The following is a 23,120-nucleotide window of genomic DNA, read 5'->3' as shown; positions in this document are numbered from 1 at the left end:
CTGTCACCGACCAAAATGGTTCCCCAACTATGCATCACGGAGCAGCAACCCACATACAGAACTCAAGAAGCCACGACCTGGAGACTGTACCTGGACACCAAAGACTGGAGAGAGGAGCTGGTGGGGAAACCCGAGTCCCCAGGGTGCCACTCCCCAGCTCCACCAGAGAACTTTGGGAATGAGCTGCTGCCCCTGAGTGCCCCTCTCCAGGGCCTCAGTCAGGATCTCTCCCCTCCAGGGAGGAACAAACCCTTGCCAGCTGGGGTCCTGCGAGAGGGGGCAGTTCAATTCCTCCACAGGGAACTCTGCAACTCCAATCTTTGGAGTGAAGCATCTGCGAGGCCCTCAGGGACTCAGGATGAACTGCATAGCAGCTGAAGGAAGACAGGCCAGACCAGGCGGGAGGGAGCCAGGAAACATCTGGTTTGTAGTTTCAGACTCTACCCGTTCACAGTTCACACAGTCTCCCCGGGAAACTCACACCTTGCCCTGTACCAAGTTTTTAAGGCAGTTAAGCTCTGCCCATCCGAGACTTCATTTTTCTTGAGAAGAAAATCACTGAAATCATCAGATCCATGGCACCCACCCTCACTTTCTCCTAACAGCTGGAACTGTCAGGCTGGCTTCAGGGCCTGGTCTTCGCACTTGATATCACTATCCCTCACCTGCTCAGACAGCCGGAGCAGGCAGGTGAGTTCCTCCCAACAACCTCCACTGCATTCTCTCAGCTCCCACCGCAGGGCAGCCCACGTGCCTGAGTGAACATGTGTGCATGTGCACACACACAAGTATGCACAGACGTACACTAAACACGAACATACAGTGCACATGAACACTGCTCCAAGCTAGGGCCCTCTGGTCAGACTGCTGCCTGGGTTAGAATTCTTGTCCCCCCACCCCCCGCCACTTACTATAGTTCTGTGATCCTGGACAAGTGACTGAATCTCCCTGTGCCACCGTTTCTTCTTGTAGAAAATGGGAAAGATCACAGTACTTACCTCCTTAGAGTCATTGTGAAGGTCAGTTTGAGGCATCACACATTTAAGTCACCCAGACATGAGGGTCAACAGGGTTAGCTATCACTGTCCAGTTTGGTGGGAGGAACTGAATGCATGTAGGCACATGGACCCAGTCTACACTCAGGCACAAAAGGAGCTACATTGGTTACATTCAGGCATACCCCAGAGCACTACAATTCTCTGAGACATTGTCTGGAAATCTAGAAATCATCTCCTTGCCCTTTAAGGTATTTTAACCCTCACATTCCTCTGCTTTTCCAAGAATGTGAATCTTCCCAAGCTGTCCGTGAGAGACACGGGCTCCCCTCGAGGGAGACTTGCAAATGCTCCATAAACAGCCACAGTGTGGGGCTCTGCCATGAGGAAGTCACAGCAGACACGCTAGACAGCATAGTCCTGGCTGCAGCCTGGAGGAAGGGAGGCCAGTGGTGGAGCACTCACTCCGTGCCTGTCTGCCCGGTGAGACCTCAAGTTCCTTGCAGACAAAGGCCACGGGTTGTTGGCTCTTGTGTTCCCGGTGGCCTTCGCAGAGCTGAACAGAGGACAGATGCACAGACAGTGGGGGCTCTGGTGGTCAAGGCAGCAGTCCCCTTGGATGCTAAACTCTGAGCCAGGCCCCTCAGGCCCGGCACAGGCAGGGCGAGGCCCATAGTGGTGGGAAGCCAGCTGGCCAGCTGGGGTGAGAAGGCCGCAAAGCCAAGGGCAGACAGGAAGTGGAGGTGAATGTCTCTGCCTCTATAGGCCTCAGCAGGGACAGCACAGACCCTCTGGCTGGGGCAACGCAGACCCTCTGGCTGGGGCAGCACACACCCTCTAGCTGGGGCAGCGCAGACCCTCTAGCTGGGGCAGAACAAGGCTGGTGCTTCCTTCTAGTCCTTGAGCCTCTGTAGCTCAAACTCAAGCAGAACCCTGGGGTTTTGGGATTCTGTGTGGTGACTGCTGAGGAAGGTTTATGGATTTGACAGGGTGCATGTCACAGAGAGACAGTTCTCAGTCAGCACTTCCTGTCCCCTGCAGAGGCTCACAGGGGACAGCCCCTGCCAAGGAGACCCTGGAGGGGCTCTGAGGATAGCAATCAGAGGTTGGGCTGGCTGGACTGAGCCTGAGCCTGTTGCCCACCAAGTCTCCGTAGGCTCTAGTCTGACCCCTCTCTCCACCCCTGGGCTATGCAGGCCCCCAACGGGTCCACTAGCAACACTCGCCTCACTGTGCCAAAACTCCATCCACACAGGAAAGGACTGAGAAAGCGATGCTTAACCCAAAGGAGTGAGTTTCATAGGATGGGTGGCTTTAACAGTTTCACAGCAGGACACTGAGGGAATATTTCCCTATCCCTTCGAATGGACAGTCACTACAGAAACGTGTAGAGCAAGACTTTGTCAAGGGGCTGTTTCCAGGTCTCCCGGGGTCTAAATAGCAGAGCTGGGATGGGAACTGAGAACCGATTCTTTCCACAACCGCCCACTGAGCAGCAAGGCTGCAGCCAGCAAAGAGGTGTGCGGAGGCAAGCAAGCTCTATGTGGTGGGAACAGCACATCGCCACCTCCACCACCCCTGCAGTGGGCTGCCAGCTGGACCACCTGCCTTCCACTGTATCTACTGTGTGAACTTCTCCAGCTCTACTCTGTTTTCTCTTCCTCAGCATGCACCCCGTGACACATAGTGGTGGCTGATGTCGCCACACTACCATGAGGTCAACAGGTCCTCCCTCCAGCTTCCCTCATGGTGGCAGCCTCACCTGCATTGCAGCCATTCGCCAGACACCGCACCAGACCCTCAAAGCCCATCCAAGACTGTGGGAGGAGTAAACAACCCAGCCCAGTTAAGAGGAGATGCCGAATTTAATGAACCCTATTTGAATTGCAGGGCTGTGATTCCTCTTACCTTTAACGTGAACTCACAGGCGGATTAAAGTGAAATAGAACCTACCATTTGAGTTACATTCTCAGCTGATTGGAAACATGCATTGCCTCCCCATGACCGGGCCGTGAGAAGGGAAGTTATTATCTTTCTTTAGAGTTTGTAAACTCTTTATGGCTGAGGCAGCTTTAATCCTGCTGGGGAAAAAAAAAGGATCTGGGAATCAATTGCTCCTATTTACCTTTGTTTTCCAATCACATGCTCCAGCGGGAATAAAACATCCTAAGTGAGGGGATGTGGGGAGCCAGGTGATCCCTGACAGAAGAGTTTGATTATTTTCTTCTCTAGGCATGTGAATTGAAGGAGCTTTAGAGTTCCATTTGGCAAGGGGGCTCGTTTCACAAAAATGTGTACCCCAGCAAGGATATCAGCACTCCTGGGCCATTACTGGTTCCTCTGCCTTTTCTTTCCAGAGGAAATGCCCTCCATTCCCCAACCGTACGCACTTCTTTAAGGGGTGCTTGCAGCAAAGGGCCCAGCTCCAGGCATTTGGCCAGGAAGGAGTCCAAGTACAGGCAGATTTGAATCCAAATCAAATCAGTCCAGGAATGAGGAGAAAACCTGTGGAGACTGGGGCTGTGGAGGAGGCTCTAGGCTCTCTTTCCCCCTCTCCTGTTTCTCTGACCCTCCCTGTGTGTTACCTGACAACACAGTTCACATGCAGCAGGTCCCAAGCAAGGCCGGCAGGAGGGCCCAGGCTCCGAGCCAAGCACTCTAACTGCTGGAAGGGGGCCTGGCTGGGATGTCTGCCTTGCTTTCCTTTAAAGATGTGGAGGCAGGGGGTAGAGGTGGGAGTTTTCAGAATAAGGCAGAGGCATAGGCCTTCGGAGCGAGAGCACAGCCAGGCAGCCAGACACGAGGTTTCCATAATTGCTTCTCTGAGGGATCAGGGGCTGTCATGATGTCATTTGCTCAGAGGGCTTGCTACAGATGGGCTGGGAACATGGACCCTATTAAGTCACCTTGTTTAGGGGGAGGCCTATCATTCGGGATCCAGTCAGAAATACAAAAGCCAGTCTAAGTATGCAAAAAATGTAATTCAGGGAATTGGGTATGGAATCACTGAGAAGCCAAATAGGTAATGCAATTCAGAGATTAACAGAGATTGCTCCCACTGCTGGCTCCAGGCTGGAGGGCAACTGAGAGGGGGTGTTACTGGAGTCACAGTGGGGAATGTCCAGCCCAGGGCTAGAATACCATGGAGGCCCCCTATGGTAGCTGGGACCTAGAGGGAGACGAGCCACAGAGGAGAGGCAGCTGCTGCCAGCAGCTGATGAGGTGACTCCACTTGACAGGCTGACAGAGGAAGGAATATGTTGGCTTCTCCCCTTCTTCGGCCCCCCCAAACCCCATTGGCTGAAGCCAGCTAGAGGTGATCTGACTGGCAAGCCTGAGAAATGCAGCCTACAGGGGTCAACTTTCCCGCAGTACAGAGCAGGGGATGAAAGAGAGAGCCACGGACCTGAGGACAAACAGCCAAATGGCCAGCACAGAGACCGTGGCCATGTCAATGCCCCTCAGCCTCGCCTGGGGCCCTGGGGTGGCCACCAAGTCGGGACAGCAGGAAGGAGAGGCCACACTGCAGAGGACTCCACCCTGCAGGGACCCCTGAGGGGCAAACAAAGATCCCCACCATCATTGTCACCCCAACCTATGTGACCTTCAGCATCTGCAAGGAGGGAGGAAGGAGGGCAAGTACCACAGAGTGAAGCACAGAGAAGACCCAGGCACAGCCTGGCTGGGCCCACACAAAACTCACCCAGATGCCCTGCTTTGAACACCAGCTCCCGAGACAGGCAGAGGGCAGGGCAGAGACACCTGTCCTCAGGAAACCAACAGGCCCAAATCCCACTGCCTTCCACTTACAGAATCTGGAAACTTCCTTCCTCCCCCAAGCCACTTTTTCCTCACCTGTACAACGGGGATACTATGAGTACCTACCTCACCTCTGTGAAGATGAAAAACACAACATGAGTGTGCCAGGTGCAGGGCTGGGCCCATTTCACATGCCAGTTGGCTGGAACCTCCCACTGGCAGGCGGAGTCCGGCATGTGGCAGAAGCCGTCTTAGACGCGTCTGTGGATGAGCAGCCACCTACACACAGTGGGTCCTCAGTCAGGGCTCTCTTGATAGGAGAGAAAGTTGAGAGGAAGAATTTGGGTGGGATGAAAGCAGACCACTAGGGTCAAAGCTCCAAGAAGAACCTCAGTCAAACCACAATACAGCTCCTGACAAAAAGGGGAAAATATATTTTACATAAATAAGTGCTCTGAGTGAGAAGAGGAAGGGTCAGTGGTCTTGCTCAGTGAATGGAACCACGGTATCCAGGGGACCCTGAGCCCAGAAGCCCATGGCAAATTCCAGCAGGGCCATGCAGGGCCCCACACCCCATCCCTCTGCTACCTGCCAACAGGGTTTCCTGTTTCCAGATGGGCCTCGTCTCCTTGGTGCGACACGACCACCCAGCCCTTCACCACTCAGAAATACACGCACAAGGTCCAGAGCTCCCAAACTTGGAGAGCTGACCCGGGAGTATTAGAAGCAGGCAGGCTGAAAGCTTGATGTTAGAGGCTTCCAGATCCAGCACTGGGCCTCATTACTGGGGAACACATGGTCGTCCCCTGTGGACACTCTCGGAGGCCAAGGCAGGAAGCTAATCCTCGGGAGTCTCTGTCTTTCAGTTTTACGTTCCTCTTCCCATGGGCCTACAGGGTCTGTGGTTGCAGTGCCGAATTCAAGTCAAAACATCAGAAAGCCTCATGCGGTCTGACTTCTCCTTCCCCTCTCCATTCCCCAACACACACACACACATGCACGCATACACACACATACACACCCCCCTGCATACACATATCCATCCATCCATACACACATGTGTACACACAAACACACACATGCATACACACACACCTGCATGCACACACACACGTATACGCACATGCATACATACACGCGCGCACACACACACACACACACACACACACATACACACACACACGTATACGCACATGCATACATACACGCGCACACACACACACACACACACACACATACACACACACCCTACTCTGGGCTCTGTCAAGCACCCCGGGTAAAGTGTTGGTTAGAAAACCACATGATAATTATGAGCTGTGAGTTTTGCTCCACAGTTAAAGAAAGGGAAAATACTTCCACTTGAGATTCTCAGCCCGCTTTACACACCAGAGTGAATATTTTGGCTCAGCTCAGGGGAAAACAGAAGCAGAGAAGCGACCGCACTAGAGGAATGGTAGGGGAGTATGCTGGGAAGGTCAGAGTGTTCTGGATAAAGGGATGCATGCCATAAGAGCTGGCCACAAGTTCCTGAGAAAGCTGGAACAGCTAAGTCTGACGAAGAAAGCACTGGATTGAAAGGAAGACATTCAGCATGGCCGAGCGATTCTGAGAAAGTCACCAGGAGCTCTGCACCCTTCATTTTGCCAATCTCTACAGTCAGAATTATGCTGGCAAATGTTTAGTAGCTCTCTGAGTGGCGGAGGAGCTCTGATTGTAGTGTTAGCTGATGTCCATGATGTAAATTGTCTTACCACAGTCAGTTTCAAGGTATCAAAATGACATCACTGAATGTGGAATTGGAAAGAGACGCACAGTAAGCCCACCATCATGTGGCATTCCCACCACACAGATACAATCAGTGTAAATAGCCCCAAGGCCATAGATATAGTAAGGTATAGTAAAATAATTAGGAAGCAGTGAGTTTTTATTTATTTATTCACTTTGTATTTAATATCATTTCACCATAAGTTCATATAATTGTTAATAACTTAGTTACATTAAAAATTCAACAGTTTAGTGAGTGATTAAATATAATTTAATCATTTAACAATCAGCTTTTATGAAACAGTGTGAGACAGCTCCAGCGCACCACTGCATGGAAAAAGTTCCAGACCCTCATGCTCAAGTGCTGGCTGGAAAAACAAGTTAATGCCTTGGAAATAAACATGGTACCTAAGCAGAAGCCCTGGAAAGGCCGGAGTTACCATTCTAAGAAACATGTATAATATTTTGCTATTTAAAAGTGAATTCATTTATATTTATCATACTGGATATTTAAAATAACCTTGAGGATGTTAAACCATTCCATGGTATAGATGAGGAAACAGGATCAGAGAGGGAAAGGGAGCCCAAGCCCACTCAGCTGGCATTTGATTTACTCTAAACCCCTCTCTTGTCTCCACCCCTCCCTTCGTGGCCTTGGTGAGGGGCAGCCCACACCAGCACACAAGCTCTGACTGCACACCACTGTCAAAGCTCACCTTACAGGCGTCACCAGACACGGTTCACAACTGGAGTGCCTGTGCCAGGCCTGGACTCGGCCCTCTGGCTTTAAGGGAATATTAAGTAAGAGGTCACACTCACTTCTTTCCTAGGACTTCTGTCACAGAGCTCAGAGGCAGTGACATTCAGAGGCTGCCTTCCTTCCAAGATTGGAGGAAAACACAGCTCTCTGAGCCCCACCCCTTTCTCTGCCCTCCGGGACGCAGGATGTTGGTGTCTCTGCTAAACTGATCAGAAGGCAGCAGAGGGGCTTTAAACTCAATTCTCTGAGCTGTAGCCAAACCCCAAGGCCTCCTGGACACCGAGAGCTGGACAGTGCCTGGCTGGCCACCCAGGCTGTGTGCGGCCCCAGCAGCCCCTTGGAGAGCCCCAGACAGGCCACCACCCCGCCCCCCAACATGGAGCAGCCAGCACTGGATTCCAGGACCTCTGCTTGGGGCTCAGATCCCAGACCCCCAAACTCACATGTGGCTGGAAACCAGCCCCCACAAAGTCCTCCCGTGCAAAGTGAGCCCTTCTCCCACCTCCTACCTTCCCCCAGCTTGGCTACTTCCCCTCTAGCTTCTGGGTAGGAGACACTCTATTGCCCAGGCCACACCCCCTCAATCCTTTGTCATTTCAAATTTTCTGGCATGTAGGTTTGGTATACTTGGCTCTTTTAAACATCACGCTTTATGGCCCTTTGCAGTGTAATTTTGTTCCTGTCCTGCCATTCAATTTGAATTAAATATCAAACAGATGTGAGTCATTTTTTTTGCTCTTTTTAAAGAAAAAGTTTAATATTAGAGAGCATGCCCTCCTATAAGATCAGGAAAGCCATTTGGAGAAATAAGCCCCTTCAAATTAAAAAAGAATCACATTGATTAACGTTAAGATGCTTTCAAGTGATACATTTCGAAGTGCTAAGGGAAGGTGTTTCCAGCAAGCTATAAAGCAGCCCGTAGAAAGAAGGGGAAGATATACGGCCCAAGGCTGATGGGGAAATTGGAGCTCTGAGAAGGGGCAACCCCACCTGGGAGGAAGCTCTGAGCTTGGAGATGAGGTTCACAGATGATGTTGGGGGAGGCCATCTTCCCTGAAGGCCTTAAGCGGGCCCCTGTGCTCTGCAGCCTGTGTGGTCAGGCCGGGAAGGGAAGCAGGAAGGAGCTCCGTTTTGCTCAGAGAGCTGGCCTGGCCTGAGTGCCCATTCCTCTTCCTCACATGTGTGTGCTAGCTTGGCCTGTCTCCCTCAGCCAGCTGTCCCCGGTGATTTTGTACGTCTGGACATGCTGATTGGCTTAATCCACTCATTCCTGCTGCAGTCTCTCGGGTAGTGCAGCCTTTGGCTTTTTGTGGGTCTTGGACGCCTCAGAAAATGATAGCTATGGCTTCTCTTTGCACATAAGAACACACGCAACTTGCATCCAACCTCAGGAGCCCATGGTTTCCTGGTGTAGATGCTCCCTCTTCCCCCAGCCCAAGAGAGCCAGAGCGTAGAGCATTCCATTACCAGGACACTCAGTGCACAGGGCCAAGGCCTTCCTCTCACAGAGAACGGGAACCTATGTTTACTGAGCACCACATGCCTAGCACTGTGTAGGGGCTTTTGCATGAGCCAGAGTTGCTGGTCGGTCTCCAAACTGCTCTCCCTTCTTGGCAACATGCATACCTGGAACTCAGTGTTATTGGACCTGCTGCCGTTCATGGCTACAAACCAGGGCTGCTCCAGTGCCACCTCAGGCTAAAGTATTTCCATGTGGTCCTTTGACTCACTGCACCTAAAGGCAGCTCTCCAACGACAGCCGGCTCACTACAAATGGCATTTCCACGTGGCAGGGCAAGGAGCCAGAAGGCATCTGATTCCAGCTGGTCTTGAACATCCTGGACCCTGGGACAAGGCTCTGCATACCCAAGGTTTGCCTCTGGGATGACGTGCAAGTGCCCAGAGACCATGGGGAGCATCAGACCCCACTGATGAGAAACAGAACCAACACTTCCTAGAATTCCTCAGACAAAAGAGAAGTTGAGTGGAGGGATTTAGAGCAAAGAAAAGCCTAGACTTTGGACTCAGACAGCCAAAGTCTGGATCCCAGCTCTACCACTTACTGGCTCTGTGACCTTAGGCAAGAGCTCAACCTCTCCCAGCCTCAGTTTCTTCTTTCTGTGAAACAGGAGTATCACAGGTCTTATAGGGTGTCTGGGAGGATAAAATGGGGTGCCTGTGAAGGACTCTGCACCATGCTTGACAGACATTAAGGCCTCAATGTTTGGAAATTATCTTTTTGCCCCCTTCCCTCCAAGGTGACAAGCCTCCTATCTGATGGCACTTGCTGGGGGACTGGGGTACTGGGAAGTGAGTCAGAGCATGCTCGGTCCGTTAAGGAACCATACCGATGGCCACAAGGGGAGCTGCAAATGCAAAAGGAGTGTGCGTTACTGTCTCATAATTCCTGTTTCAGGGGAGGGAAGAGGGGGGAGGGGAGAGGGGAAGAAAGCAGCAGAAATATCTGCAAGTGGTTTTAGAAGAGGAATTGAAATTCACAAGCCACTACTGCCATTCCAACAGTTATTTTCATCCACGGCAATTTGGTCAGAATGTACCGAGATTCATCCTGAGAGCCTTGGGTGTGGGGGCTGTGGTGGGTGCAGCACAGAAATGGTGAGGCCCGGCTTCTGCCCTCCAGGGACCCAGGACCACATCCAGATTCCAGAAGGACTCTGAGCTCAACCTGACAAAGCCTGGTCTGGCCAGAAGGGGTTTCTGAGTGGGGCAGGGATGAAGTCGTATCTTGAAGGATGGGCCATCTGCTGAGAGAGAAGGACAGCCCCTGGCTATGCCTTGCTGCCCACTGGGCAGGGGCCCAGGGACAAGGTAGCCTGCTCTCTTGAGTTCTCCATTTAGCCCCCTCCACCTCCCAGCTCACATAGCCCCACACGACAGGCATTTATTTGTGTTTCACTAAGAACAAGAGGTCCTTTCTAAAGGGGCTGCTCGCTGCCCAGCCTGGGAACTCGTAACAGCAATGAAAACACATTTCTCTTACTCTGCAGCTAACAGGGTCAGCAGAGTGTCACTCAGAGTCCTGAGGATGTGGGTGAGGCTCCACTCCCAGCCCCTTCTCAGGAGCCCAGGTCTCTCTCCAGGTGACAGGGGCAGGGGGAGACATAAGGCCCTAGGCTGTTAAAAGGGGCTGACTATGATGGTGGCTTAGCCCCATAGCCTCCAAGATCCCCAGGATGCCCAGTCTGAGTCCAGAACATCGTGTGGTGGCCACACGCATTCTGATGACTCTGTTTCCATGTTCCCTACGGGGCAAAAGCTCAGCCACAGGCTTTTCTCCAGCCTTTGGGACCACATACGTTCTGTCCTGGACTGATGACATGGCGTCTCCTCCTAGTAGGAACTTGATAACTTAGATACATTCATATCTGTCTCTGCTCTTATTTAATTTTCATGTTTTAATATGCATTTAACTATGTGAATAACTGAAATATATTTAAATAAACGTTTACTTACATGTCCCTCCAATCTTCCTCAGGGTACACACTTTCTCACAGTTGTAATCAGGCTACACAGCCTCATTTTCCTCAATTATTTCTTGGAATTTCATATGGCTCCATCCTTGTCATATTGAGCTTATTGGTTACACATTATTGTGTCACAATACACCTTAGTCTATAACTAACCAATGAGCATTTTAACTGGTTAAAATGTTTTTGCAATGGTTAATGTAATACTTCAAAGTATTCATAAAATACTTTTTCTTTGGAACAATTCCCTTGAGAATGTTCCCAGGGGCTGCATGCTCTGTGGATCCTCTATGTGCCTGATGTTTTGCAAACTATCTCATTAATCCATGTGCTGATCCAGCAGAGTTTGTTCCTATGATGCCCATTTTATAGATGGGAAAACCGAGGTGGGTAGGGTGGGAGTGGACATTTGCCCAGAGCCAGCCAGCATGTCTCCATGAGCCATTTCTTGGAATGCCCCTCCCTCCAGGTACACTCTAAGTGTAACGGGAGCCCCGAGTGCCTTTACCCAGGGCAGTGAATGACAATGGTGGGATGCTTCTGTGGCAGTGAAAAGCTGGTATGGAATGAAGAAAGCTGCTCCTTCAGCCTCTGAAACCACTGCTACAGATGGCCATCTTGAGCCAAGCCCGGGGCTGCCCTCCCCGACCCCTCCAGAGACCCTTTAAGTAAAGGAGGAGGTGGTTTTTGGATCTCTAAGCCCCTCTGAAGATGTGAAAATGGGGGCAGGTCAGCCACATGAAGCGCCAGCTACAATGTGTAAACACACCTCGGGGCGATGCTAATCTCCAGGTCAGGCCCTGGTGCCACCAGCCACCCACTGCAGACACAGAGGCTGGGGTGGCTCTGGCCAAGGGCGCTGTGTGATCTCGTGTCCATGGCAGAATGTCACTGGGTTCCCAGGGCCAGGCAGCGGACCACTGGTTGGCACCTCTGTCTGCCCTGCAACGGTGTGAGTGCCCTGTCCAGCCTTCCCTAGATGCAAAGCTGCCACAGTTGCCAAGCCAGAGAGGGGCCCGGGGGCTCATGCAGGCATCTCAGCCCCTGGTTGTGCCCCTGGGTGAGGTGCACGGGGCTAATCAGAAACACCTGTGTACATGGAATTTCCTGCCCCAGTTCAGCCTTCATTTCCTCTGCCAGTAAAAACCCAAGACGTGCAAAGGTGAAAGAAACCAGCCAGTCAATCACCCAGACGACGGCCACCAGGGCCGCAGAGACAGGACTTTCTAAATTAAATTTTAATTCCCACCCGATGGCCCGGCTGAGACAGCCATGATTCAAACCGTGCAACTGGCTGCCTTGGCCAGGCAGACCTTCACCCAGGTCCTTGCAGGAATTAACCCCAACCCCTGGCCAGCGGACGGTGCTGTCTGCCTTGGCCATCGGGTTGTAGAATGAGACCCCAAGAATGAAAGGGACCCCCTTTCCCTTCAACTTCATTGTGCAGCTGCAAGGGTTGCCCAGCTGATTAGCTGCTCACTACTTCAGACTGTTTGAATTATTAGGTGCTGGAGAGATCAGAGCCTGCCAGTGACTCGGGGACATTTAGCGAGACAACATCAAAGCCAGGGGCTGCCCAGGTCCAAAGTGTAGGATAACGGTCAGAGCCCGAGGGTCTGGGCTCTGTCCTGGCCCAGCAGGTTTAGGTGAGGAGAGAGTCATAAAAATGCCTCCGTTTTTCCAGAACATTTTTCCAGAGATTCCTGCAGTCTCAGGGAGGAGGGGCTTGGAGTGAGAAGAAGAGAAGTATTGAGCTGCCGACTTTATGGTCAAACAAACTGCAGCATCTTCTGGGAGAATGACTTACCTGACCACACAGCTGGCTGGGAGCAGCTTGCCAGGCTGAGCCCATCACCGGAGACTGAGTCATGACCCCCATCTCTCAACCTCAGCCAGACATGGGAGGGGCAGGGAGGTGGCCTTTAGAGGCAAATATCCAGGGCTAAGAACTTGGGCTTGGGGGTCATGGAGTCCTGGACGCAAAGCTCAGCTTGTGTCCTTCTGCAGGCTAACTTTCCCCAGTCTCAGCCTCGTGGTCCACAAAATGGAAAATAACTGTAGCCCCCCCTAGCCCTAACCCTCATAGGGTTGCTGCAGGGAGAACAAGGGCAGGGGGTGCTTTACGCTGAGGAATGTGATGAGCCAGGGGCCAGATGGGGTGACCTTTGAGAGAGAGCTTCTGCTTCTCTGCCCGTAGCCTATCAGCGACAGTCACCACGGGAGCAGGAAGAGATGGCCCTCCCTTCAGGAGGATCTGAACCCCTGCTGGACACCACTTCCTGTCAGCTTTGTGTCCGGCACCACCATGGTGAGACACATATGTCCCCCTCTCCATCCTATCTGATTGGCCTCATTGTCAAGGGGCCCAAACACATATCACTAGCGATGGTGGGCAAGCTGGCAGGGTCAGGAGGACTGGCACAAATCCTCCTTAGTTTTGGAGAAGCAACTGCACAAAAGAATGTTTGGGATCTTCAGGGCAGCAGATGGGGCTGGAGGCCATGGGCCAACTTCCCAGCAGAAGGACTGTGTAGCGCTCCCCAGGAAGCAAAAAGTGTCCCGGGGTTTCAAATCTGTCTTCTTTTAAAAATAGCTTTATGATTTTTAAATGATCCATACTCGTGCTCTACTGCAACTACATACAGTAATAACATTGCTCAACAATGTTGAGCAAAGCGAGCCAGACACAAATGAGTTCACACTGTGTGATTCCATTTATATGAAGCTTAAAAATAGGCAAACAGAATCTCTGGTGTTTAAATCAGGAAATGGGTCAGCTCTGGGGGGTGGTGACTGGAAGTTGACACTGGAGGTAAGAGCGCCTGTGATGTTGTTCCCTGATCTTGGTGCTGGCTACATGGGTATGACCACATAGTGAAATCCCCTGAGCCACACACTTATGACTTGTGCACTTTTCTGTATGTCTGTTATATCCAATAATAAATTTCCTTAAAATAAATGGTAAGGCTCATAGCAACATTGTATGTACAAATAAATAAATATGAAACATTGGGCCAGGCACAGTGGCTCATGCCTGTAATCTCAGAGCTTTGGGAGGCTGACACAGGACGCTTGCTTGAGGCCAGAAGTTCAAGATCCGCCTGGTTTTAAAAATTGCAAAAAAAAAAAAAAAAAATGCATAAAATAAATAGAAAACATTGATCCTTATTGAAAAAATGTTTTTTACAATAGAAAATTGGAAACATGTCATTTATCCTACCATCCAGCTTAATTCTTGTAATGTTTTATTATATTTCCTTCCCACCTCTTTCCATGTACTGTGTATGTATATTTGGTACTTTTAGTATTATTCTTATATGTAAAATTATAGGTCTAACTTTTTTCTTTGTGTTATATTGTGAAGATTTTTGTACACATCTTTAATGACTTCTAAAAACTATCCTGATGAGTATACTATGCCACCACATGAACACATCATGCTTCAACTTGGTGGTTCTCAACCGGAGTGGATTTTGCCTCTCCCCAGAGGACATTTCACAATGTCTGGCTTGGGGAGAGGATACTACCAGCATCCAGCAGGTAGAGGCCAGGGAAGGGCTGTGTCTTGTTCACTTCCATTTCCCAAGGGGCTGGTCCAGACCTGGCACCTGGTCGGGGTTCAGTAAAAATCAGTGGGATGAAAGTGACCCTCCCTCTTTCCTCCATTGCTTGTGAAGATGACCTGTACTTACATTTGAGTTTCTAAGCCAGGTTCTTTTCTGTCTTTTTCCCTGGATGGGACATATTAGAATAGTTTTTGAAAATGTGTCTAAGGGACTCAGGGTGAAAGTGCAAACCAATCTCAAAGAATACCTGAGTTGCCAGGCAACAAGAAGACACCGGCACACATTCTCAAAGATGAGCCCAGAAGATATTTCGTAATTGCCCAAGACAGTCTCATTATTTCAGTCTAGTAATTATTACTAGACATTATTATAGTCTAGTAATTTGCTTACTTACATGCAAGGAAAGACTTATTCAAAGTATACAATATATTGTGCCGATTACTAGGAGTAGAATACTGGAAGAGAGATCATATACCACTGATGGAAGAAGTACAAACCTGACCCTGGCACTGGGAATATTAGGGAGAGAGACCCATCTGTCTCTCATCATTAAGGCACGACCATCTTCAACAAAAAGCCAGAACCCAGAGTCACCTCCTGCCTCTGGCCTTTGCTGGACCCAGCAGAGGAGGCTGGCTGGAGAAATGCAGGGCAGAGAAGGAACCAGGACAGGGCTCTAAGGCCGCCCTAGAGATGGGTAGATGGCACCGCAGGGCCCCAGATCTCAGGGCCACAGGGTTGATTTTAGAGTCACTGCTAGTCCTTTGACCCCAAGACTGCCATAATCAGACTCAGCCTGGATAAACTAATGTGCCCATCCAGACTCTCGCACTCACTGGGGCTCAGTGAGCCCCTGGACCCTGCATGGAGTGGCACACCTTCCTCCTCGCAATGTGGAAAGTGCTCTGCTTTCAGAACAAGCTCTGAAAAGTAGCATGAACTGTTTTGTTTTCTCGTTTTGTGCAAGAAAGCCAGTTGGCATACCCTATTTGTATTTCTAAAGTGGCCATGGATTACCTACATCAGAGGCACTTCGGATGCTTGTTAACAAGGTACATACTGGGGCCCCACACTGGACTTCCTGACTCAACCAATCTGGGAGCAAGTGCCAGGAATCAGAATCTCGATAAGCTCTTCAGGCAATTCTTTTTAAAAAAAATTGTGGAGATATATACACACACACACACACAATATACACATGTACATATATACATACACACATATATACATAAACATATATATAAAACATAAAACATGTCATTTTAACCATTTTAAATATTCAAGTCAGTGTAATTACAATTCACATTGTTGCACAAACATCTTCACTGTTTTCAACATTTTGTGTGTGTGTGTGTCTGTGTGACAAAGTTTCACTCTGTTGCTCAGGCTGGAGCGGAGTGGCGCGATCTAGGCTCACTGCCACCTCTGCCTCCCAGGTTCAAGTGATTCTCCTGCCTCAGCCTCCCGAGTAGCTAGGATTACAGGTGCCCACCACCATGCCTGGCTAATTTTTGTATTTTTAGTAGAGACAGAGTTTCACCATGTTGGCCAGGCTGGTCTCGAACTCCTTACCTCAGGTGATCTGCCTGCCTCAGCCTGCCAAAGTGTTGGGATTACAAGTATGAGCCACCACGCTGGGCCGGTTTCCAGCATTATCACCCCAAACAGAAACCCTATCCCCATTAAGTAATACCTTAATGTTTTCCCCTTCCCCCAGCCCTTGTAACCTCTAATCTACCTTCTGTCTCCGTGAATTTACTTAGCCTACATATTCATCTAAGTGGAATCATATCATATGTGTCCTTTTGTCTCTGGCTTAGTTCACTCAGCATAATGTTTTCAAAGTTCATCCATGTTGTATCATGTATCAGAACTTCATTCTTTTTTATGGCTGAATAATATTTCATTGTATATATGCACGCTACATTTTGTTTATCCATTTATCCATCTATGGACACTTGGGATGTTTCCACCCTTTGGTTATTATGGATAATGCTGCTATGAGCATTAGTGTTCAAATATCTACTTGAGTCCCTGCCTTCCTTTTTGTGTTTGTGTGTATACCTAGAAGTGAAATTGCGAGGTCATATAGTAACTGTATGTTTCACTTTTTGAGGAACTGCCATACTGTTTTCTACAGTAGCTGAACCATTTTCTATTTCTACCCACAATGCATGAGGGTTCCAGTTCTTCACATCCTCACCAATGCCCATTATTTTCCTTTTTTTTTTTTCTGCCTAATGTGCATAGCTTTGGGATGTGGGAGGAAACCCGAGTGCCCAGAGAAAACCCACACAGGTATGTGGATAATGTGCCAACTGCACACAGACAGTGGCCCCAGGCTGGAATTGATTGTTTTTTTTTCTCATCAATCTTATAACGAAGCAACATTGGATGAATGGACATTATGGGAGGACCCACTGTATAGCCATCTCAGTAGGTGCGAAGTGGAATCTCACTGTGGTTTTCTTCAGATCATTCTCACACACGCCAAAGTTGGAGAACTCTGTCGTCAATAAAACAGAACACTCAGCAGAGAGACAGGGACCCAGGGTAAAGAGAAGGGGATTTTTGCCACTTTTCAAAGAGTTCATTTTTTTAAAAAACAAACGCTGGTTGCTAATGCTAAGTTCAGTGGCCCATCAAGAGCATTCCATAGTCCTGAAGTGAATTTGAAGAGTTTGGGGGCTGCAAAGACTGGATTTAGAGTTGCAAGGCTGCAGGCAGGCTTGTGTGAGCAGGGCAGCGGGCCAGCGCGGGTGACAATGGTGCTGTGGAAGCCCATGGGCAGGGCTGCACTCTCATTAAGCTTTCGCTGGTGAAAGGGATTGAGTCTGAGCATCTCTCCAGGGTCTAATAATTTTATGAGTCGGCTTTGTGGGATAACTTTGCTTTTTTGGAAGCACTGTAATAAGAATGCACAATAGGAAAAGTGCCAACTGGGTTTTTAATAAAGTCATCTGAGGCAGGGGTGGAAGAACAACTTTGCTGCCTTCCCACCAACACAATTTGTGCAACAGGACTCAGAGGGGAAGATACCAGGCTTCGGGCCCATCTTGACAGACACTAAATAGAGGGATTTTCTTGTATTCCAGGACCCTGGTCCAGGCTGAGTAATAAATCTCTCTGGAAGCGGGGTATGCCTCCTCATAACCCTGTATCAGCTGCCCATTAGTCATGGGGGTTCTGAGGGTCTGGGAAGCGTTGCGTGATACCCAGAGCTGACCCCTGAGCCCCTATAGAGGCTGCTCTCTTCCAAATCCCAAATCCTGCCAGAAGAAACACTCATTGCTTTAGGTGTAATTGTGCTTATTTGGCTACACTGGGACAATTAGCAAAGCAGAGTTCTGTGGGTAAGAGCACTCTCAATGGGACTTGTAAGAGCCACAGCCAAGAGATCAAATAACCCCCTTGCTCTCTGTGCAGCAGGCCTGGACTCCATCAGAAGGACACGCCCAGCCAGCCATGATGTAACTTTGCTGCGGACAGCCAGCGGGGCAGTGAAGCAAGCAATAAAGACACCTAATCTCTTAAGGCAACATGAATTGTTGGCGAGAACACAAGGGGAAAGCAACGTTAGCTGAGGATCATTTTCTTCTTGTTGTAGATGCCTGCTGACTGCTTGGAAAAACCAAAGTGGGAAAAAATCCTGCTAACTCTGGTGGGCAGCAAGATGCAATTTACAGGACTGGTTCTGTACCCAGTTAGTCTTCTTGTAATGATTAGTGACTTCCATTGACTGAGCGCTTCTTCTGCAACAGGTATTTTACATTTAATAGCTTGCCTAATCCTCATGATCCTGAAAAATTAGCAGTATTATCACCCTGTGTCGGTCAAGTTCAGTGTAAGAAACAGAAGCCACTCTAAGTATTTCAAGCAAAAGGGGATATTCTTAGAGGGAATCAAATGTTTATAAGATTGTGGTTAGGGCTGGAAGCACGTGCAGGGGGGTGACAATGAGCAGTTGGATATGTGGACACATCACACAGCTGAGCTATCAGGAACCTGCTGTAGCTGCCACCAAAGCTACTGTCACGACTACTTCTCCCACCCTTGAAGCTGGTGACCATCTTCCTTGGCTGCCTCCAAACTCACCACAACCAAGTTTACCAGCAACCTCAGAGGGAGGAAGAAGGTGTCCCTCAGTTCTGCCTTATAGACCTCTCACAAGAACCATGACTAGTGGAATTTATTTCCAGCCAGAGCCCTAGCTGCAAGGGAGTCTGGAAAGCTTTCCAGGCTGCCCAAGGAAGGAGAGTAGAAGTGAGAATTAGAAGGCCTTGCAGCCCCATTTTTCATTTGAGTCCAGAGAGATTAAGTCATTGCTCAGGATCATCCAGGTGGTAGTGGAGCCATTACTTGAGCCCAAGTTTGTAGGACTCTGAAGCCTGATCTTCTCATTACTTTCCAGAGAATTTAGGAGAAAGAGCATTCTACATGTTCTAAGCATTCCTTTTAATTATAATTATATTGGATGGTCATTATTTGATCTGATTAAATTCCCAGTGGATTACTCTGAATTTTAGAGATAATGACTTGACTAGGGCAATTGTGACAAATGAATTGTTCCAGTCTGAGGGGAGAGGGGGTAAAGAGGCTGAGAGAAAATAAATGGGTCTAGTCTGGATTTAGCTGCAGAGCAAACCTGTTTTCCCCTAGATCCCCATTCCAGGCTCCAGGTTCTGGAGCCCCAGCCATGGGCAGCCTGGGGAGCTTTACAGCGTCATTGTTGAAGGACAAGCATGGGAGAGCAACACTCACAGTTTAGTCTTACTGGCATTTAGGTGTCATGGATTAGGGCATTTCATCCACACAACAACTATGAAGGAGGCAACTATCTCCGTTGAATTTCATATATAAGGAGATTGCGTCTCAGAGAGGTAGAATGACTTGTCCACTGTCACACAGACCATCTGTGGTAAAGCCAGAGTTGGAACCTGAGTCTGTTTCAGTCCATATTCTGAAATTCTTAGCCCTTGGTCATGTCTATACCTCCCTGACCTTACAAGTTCTGGCAGCCTCTCAGAGCACACAAAAACCTGGACTAGTCCAAAAAGGCTGACCACCAGTTGGGTGGAAACTGTTTGTGGCAGAGCCATGGGCACTGACTCCCCTGACTCCAGTCTGGAGAACTCAATGGAGTGGGCTCCAGCAGGCCCGGGAACCACCTGAGGCTAGGCCATCTCTCTCTACCAGTGATTGCTTCCAGATCCATCATGCAGTTCCCCACTGCACCTCGTCCTGTGAGACCTGGGGCAAGTCCTGAAACCACATTGCTCCAGCTTGAGAAACCTTAATGGCTTGTTAGTCCAACCTTCCCATTGCACAGATGGAGAAGCAGAGACTCTAAGAAGGTACCCTGCCAAAGATAATTCCCATGGCGGGGATCGGGAAGGGCATAACCCAGACCTCTTCATCCTCTCTTCAACTTTGGTGCTAACATTTTTAAAAAGAGGCATTATAGCCCAAAATAATGGGGCAGCAACTGAGCACCCCTTGAATTCCTCTGATCACCGAGAACTCCTCCACCTGCGCTTCCTTGCTGGCAGCTTTGGAGACAGTGGTAATGTTCCATTTCTCGACCTGGATGAGAGTTACTTGGCTATACTGACCGGTGAAAGTTCATTGGGCTGGACACTTATTTTTTTTTTGTATTTTTCTGTATTATTTCATGCTTCAATTTAAAAAAAATCTTACTTAAAAATAATGTTGGCTGTACCTTCCCCAGGACCAGAAAAATATTCCCATATTTTAATTGAAAGGTATCTTCCTCTAATCTCAAGAGGCTGAAAAACTGTATCCAGTGCTGCTGTCAACTCCAGAATTAAGTAGACTTGGAGATGAAAAGGCCAAGAAGGTTCAAGGGCTCTGACAGAAGCTGAGACATTCCTTTTACTTTACTTCACGAGGCAGAAATGCACCCACACAAATGATACCTGTGGCAGAGACTTGATAGTTGTTTACAAACTACATCTTCCTCCTAGACAACCAGCTAGACTACAATTCCCAGCCTCCCCTTCAGGTAGGCACAGCCATAAGGCTGAATTCTGGCCAATAGAATGCCCAAAGTGGGCAGACGTGATGGATGCAAATTCCAAGTCTGGCCCATAAACACTCCCTTGTACAACCCCTGATTGCCTTTTTCAATCTACTGAGTAAATAGAAAATTCTCTGAAGCCTTAAGGAGAGTGGAGCCATTAGCTAGGAGGAGCTTGCGTCCCTGTGACATCACATGGGGGAGAGCAACATAGGAGAGTTACCTGACCAGGAAGACCTATGATGGGTCACTGCATGAGCAAGACATAAACTTTATTATGCAAAGCATCGAAATGCATAACTTATTTGTGGCAGCAGTTGGCCTACTCTGAATAATACGAGAGCCATTCTAAAATTAGGCAAATAATCTTCTCAACCTAAAGTCAGCCCCAAAGTATTTTTCAAAATCTGAGAAGCTACAGTGGCCTCTTGCCTGTTACCTATTGACTCATAAATCAGAAACAGTTTTAGCAAGGGCAATTCACCTGTTTCCCAGGTCATTAGGGCAGCAGATCAATGGAGAAAGATTCATTCTTATAAAATGTGAGATTTGGTGTCCTTTTTTTTTTTTTTTTTTTTCTTTTTTTTTTTTTTTTTTAATTTATGAAGTATTTATTGATCATTCTTGGGTGTTTCTCGGAGAGGGGGATATGGGAGGGTCATAGGATAATAGTGGAGAGAAGGTCAGGAGATAAACACATGAATAAAGGTCTCTGGTTTTCCTAGGCAGAGGACCCTGCGGCCTTCTGCAGTGTTTGTGCCCCTGGGTACTTGAGATTAGGGAGTGGTGATGACTCTTAAAGAGCATGCTGCCTTCAAGCATCTGTTTAACAAAGCACATCTTGCACCGCCCTTAATCCATTTAACCCTGAGTTGACACAGCATATGTTTCAGAGAGCATGGGGCTGGGGGAAAGGCTATAGATCAACAGCATCCCAAGGCAGAAGAATTTCTCCTAGTCAGAACAAAATGGAGTCTCCTATGCCCACCTCTTTCTACACAGACACAGCAACAATCTGATCTCTCCTTCCTTTCCCCACACTTCCCCCCCTTCTCTTCAACAAAACCGCCATCGTCCTCATGGCCCGCTCCCGATGGTCGCTGTCTCTTCGGAGCTGTTGGGTACACCTCCCAGACAGGGCAGCCGGGCAGAGGCGCTCCTCACCTCCCAGACAGGGCGGCCGGGCAGAGGCGCTCCTCGCTTCCCAGACGGGGCCGCCCAGGCAGAGGCGCTCCTCACTTCCCAGACGGGGCCGCCCAGGCAGAGGCGCTCCTCACTTCCCAGACGGGGCCGCCCAGGCAGAGGCGCTCCTCACTTCCTCCCATACCGGGTGGCAGCCGGGCAGAGGCGCTCCTCACTTCCCAGACGGGGTGGCCGGGCAGAGACGCTCCTCACTTCCTCCCAGACGGGGTGGCGGCCAGGCAGAGGGGCTCCTCACCTCCCAGACAGGGCGGCCGGGCAGAGGCGCTCCTCACTTCCCAGACTGGGCGGCCGGGCAGACGCGCTCCTCACTTCCCAGACTGGGCGGCCGGGCAGAGGCGCTCCTCACCTCCTAGACGGGGTGGCCAGGCAGAGGCGCTCCTCACTTCCCAGACGGTGTGGCGGCTGGGCAGAGGCGCTCCTCCCTTCCCAGATGGGGCAGCCAGGCAAAGGCGCTCCTCACTTCCTCCCAGACGGGGTGGCGGCCAGGCAGAGGCGCTCCTCACTTCCCAGAGGGGGCGGCCGGGCAGAGGTGCTCCTCACTTCCTCTCAGACGGGGTGACGGCCGGGCAGAGGCACTCCTCACCTCCCAGACGGGGCGGCCGGGCAGAGGCGCTCCTCATCTCCCAGACGGGGCAGCCGGGCAGAGGCGCTCCTCATTTCCTCCCAGACGGGGTGGCAGCCGGGCAGAGGCGCTCCACACATCCCAGACGATGGGCGGCCAGGCAGAGGCGCTCCTCACTTCCCAGATAGGGCGGCCGGGCAGAGGGGCTCCTCACATCCCAGACGATGGGCGGCCAGGCAGAGATGCTCCTCACTACCTAGACGGGGTGGCGGCGGGGCAGAGGCTGTAATCTTAGCACTTTAAGAGGCCAAGGCAGGAGGCTGGTAGGTGGAGGTTGCAGCGAGCCGAGATCACACCACTGCACTCCAGCCTGAGCACCATTGAGCATTGAGTTAGCGAGACTCCGTCTGCAATCCCAGCACCTCGGGAGGCCGAGGCAGGCAGATCACTCGAGGCCAGGAGCTGGAGACCAGCCCGGTCAACACGGTGAAACCCCGTCTCCACCAAAAATACAAAAACCATTCAGGCGTGGCGGCGCGCGCCTGCAATCCCAGGCACTCGGCAGGCCGAGGCAGGAGAGTCACAGGAGCCCGAGGCAGGGAGGTTGCAGCGAGCCGAGATCATGGCAGTACAGTCCAGCTTCGATAACAGCGGGAGACCGAAAAAAGAAGGAGAGGGAGACCGAAGAAAGGGGAGGGAGAGGGAGAGGGAGAGGGAGAGGGAGAGGGAGAGGGAGAGGGAGAGGGAGAGGGAGAGGGAGAGGAAGACGGTGTCCTTTTTTAAAAACTATTGTTCTGTCTCCTCCCTTGTTGACAAAGAGCATGTAATAGCAACGTTCTGGACCCCTTTAATACAGGGGCTAACAGTTCTGTACCACCAGAGGGCGATACTATGTAATAGCTGATGCACATAATACCTGAATCCTTATGACAGTGAGAAATGGAGTCAACATTTATAGAAAGGGGCCAGAGGCAGACACTAGAATT

General features: G+C 50.1%; 1 protein-coding gene across 1 annotated transcript; it reads left to right on the top strand.

Annotated features, from left to right (window-relative positions):
• Nucleotides 1–29: 29 nt before the first annotated feature.
• DCANP1 (dendritic cell associated nuclear protein 1) lies at nucleotides 30–762 on the top strand. Its single transcript, XM_054487206.1, is given in 2 exon segments — nucleotides 30–127; nucleotides 129–762. Coding segments are annotated over 2 exon segments (732 nt in total).
• The last annotated feature ends 22,358 nt before the right edge of the window (nucleotides 763–23,120 follow it).

Source organism: Pongo pygmaeus, chromosome 4 (genome assembly GCF_028885625.2).
Source record: "Pongo pygmaeus isolate AG05252 chromosome 4, NHGRI_mPonPyg2-v2.0_pri, whole genome shotgun sequence".
NCBI classification, from domain to species: domain Eukaryota; kingdom Metazoa; phylum Chordata; class Mammalia; order Primates; family Hominidae; genus Pongo; species Pongo pygmaeus.
Note: the sequence above shows the minus strand (reverse complement) of the source record. Positions and strands in the feature narration are given on the sequence as shown.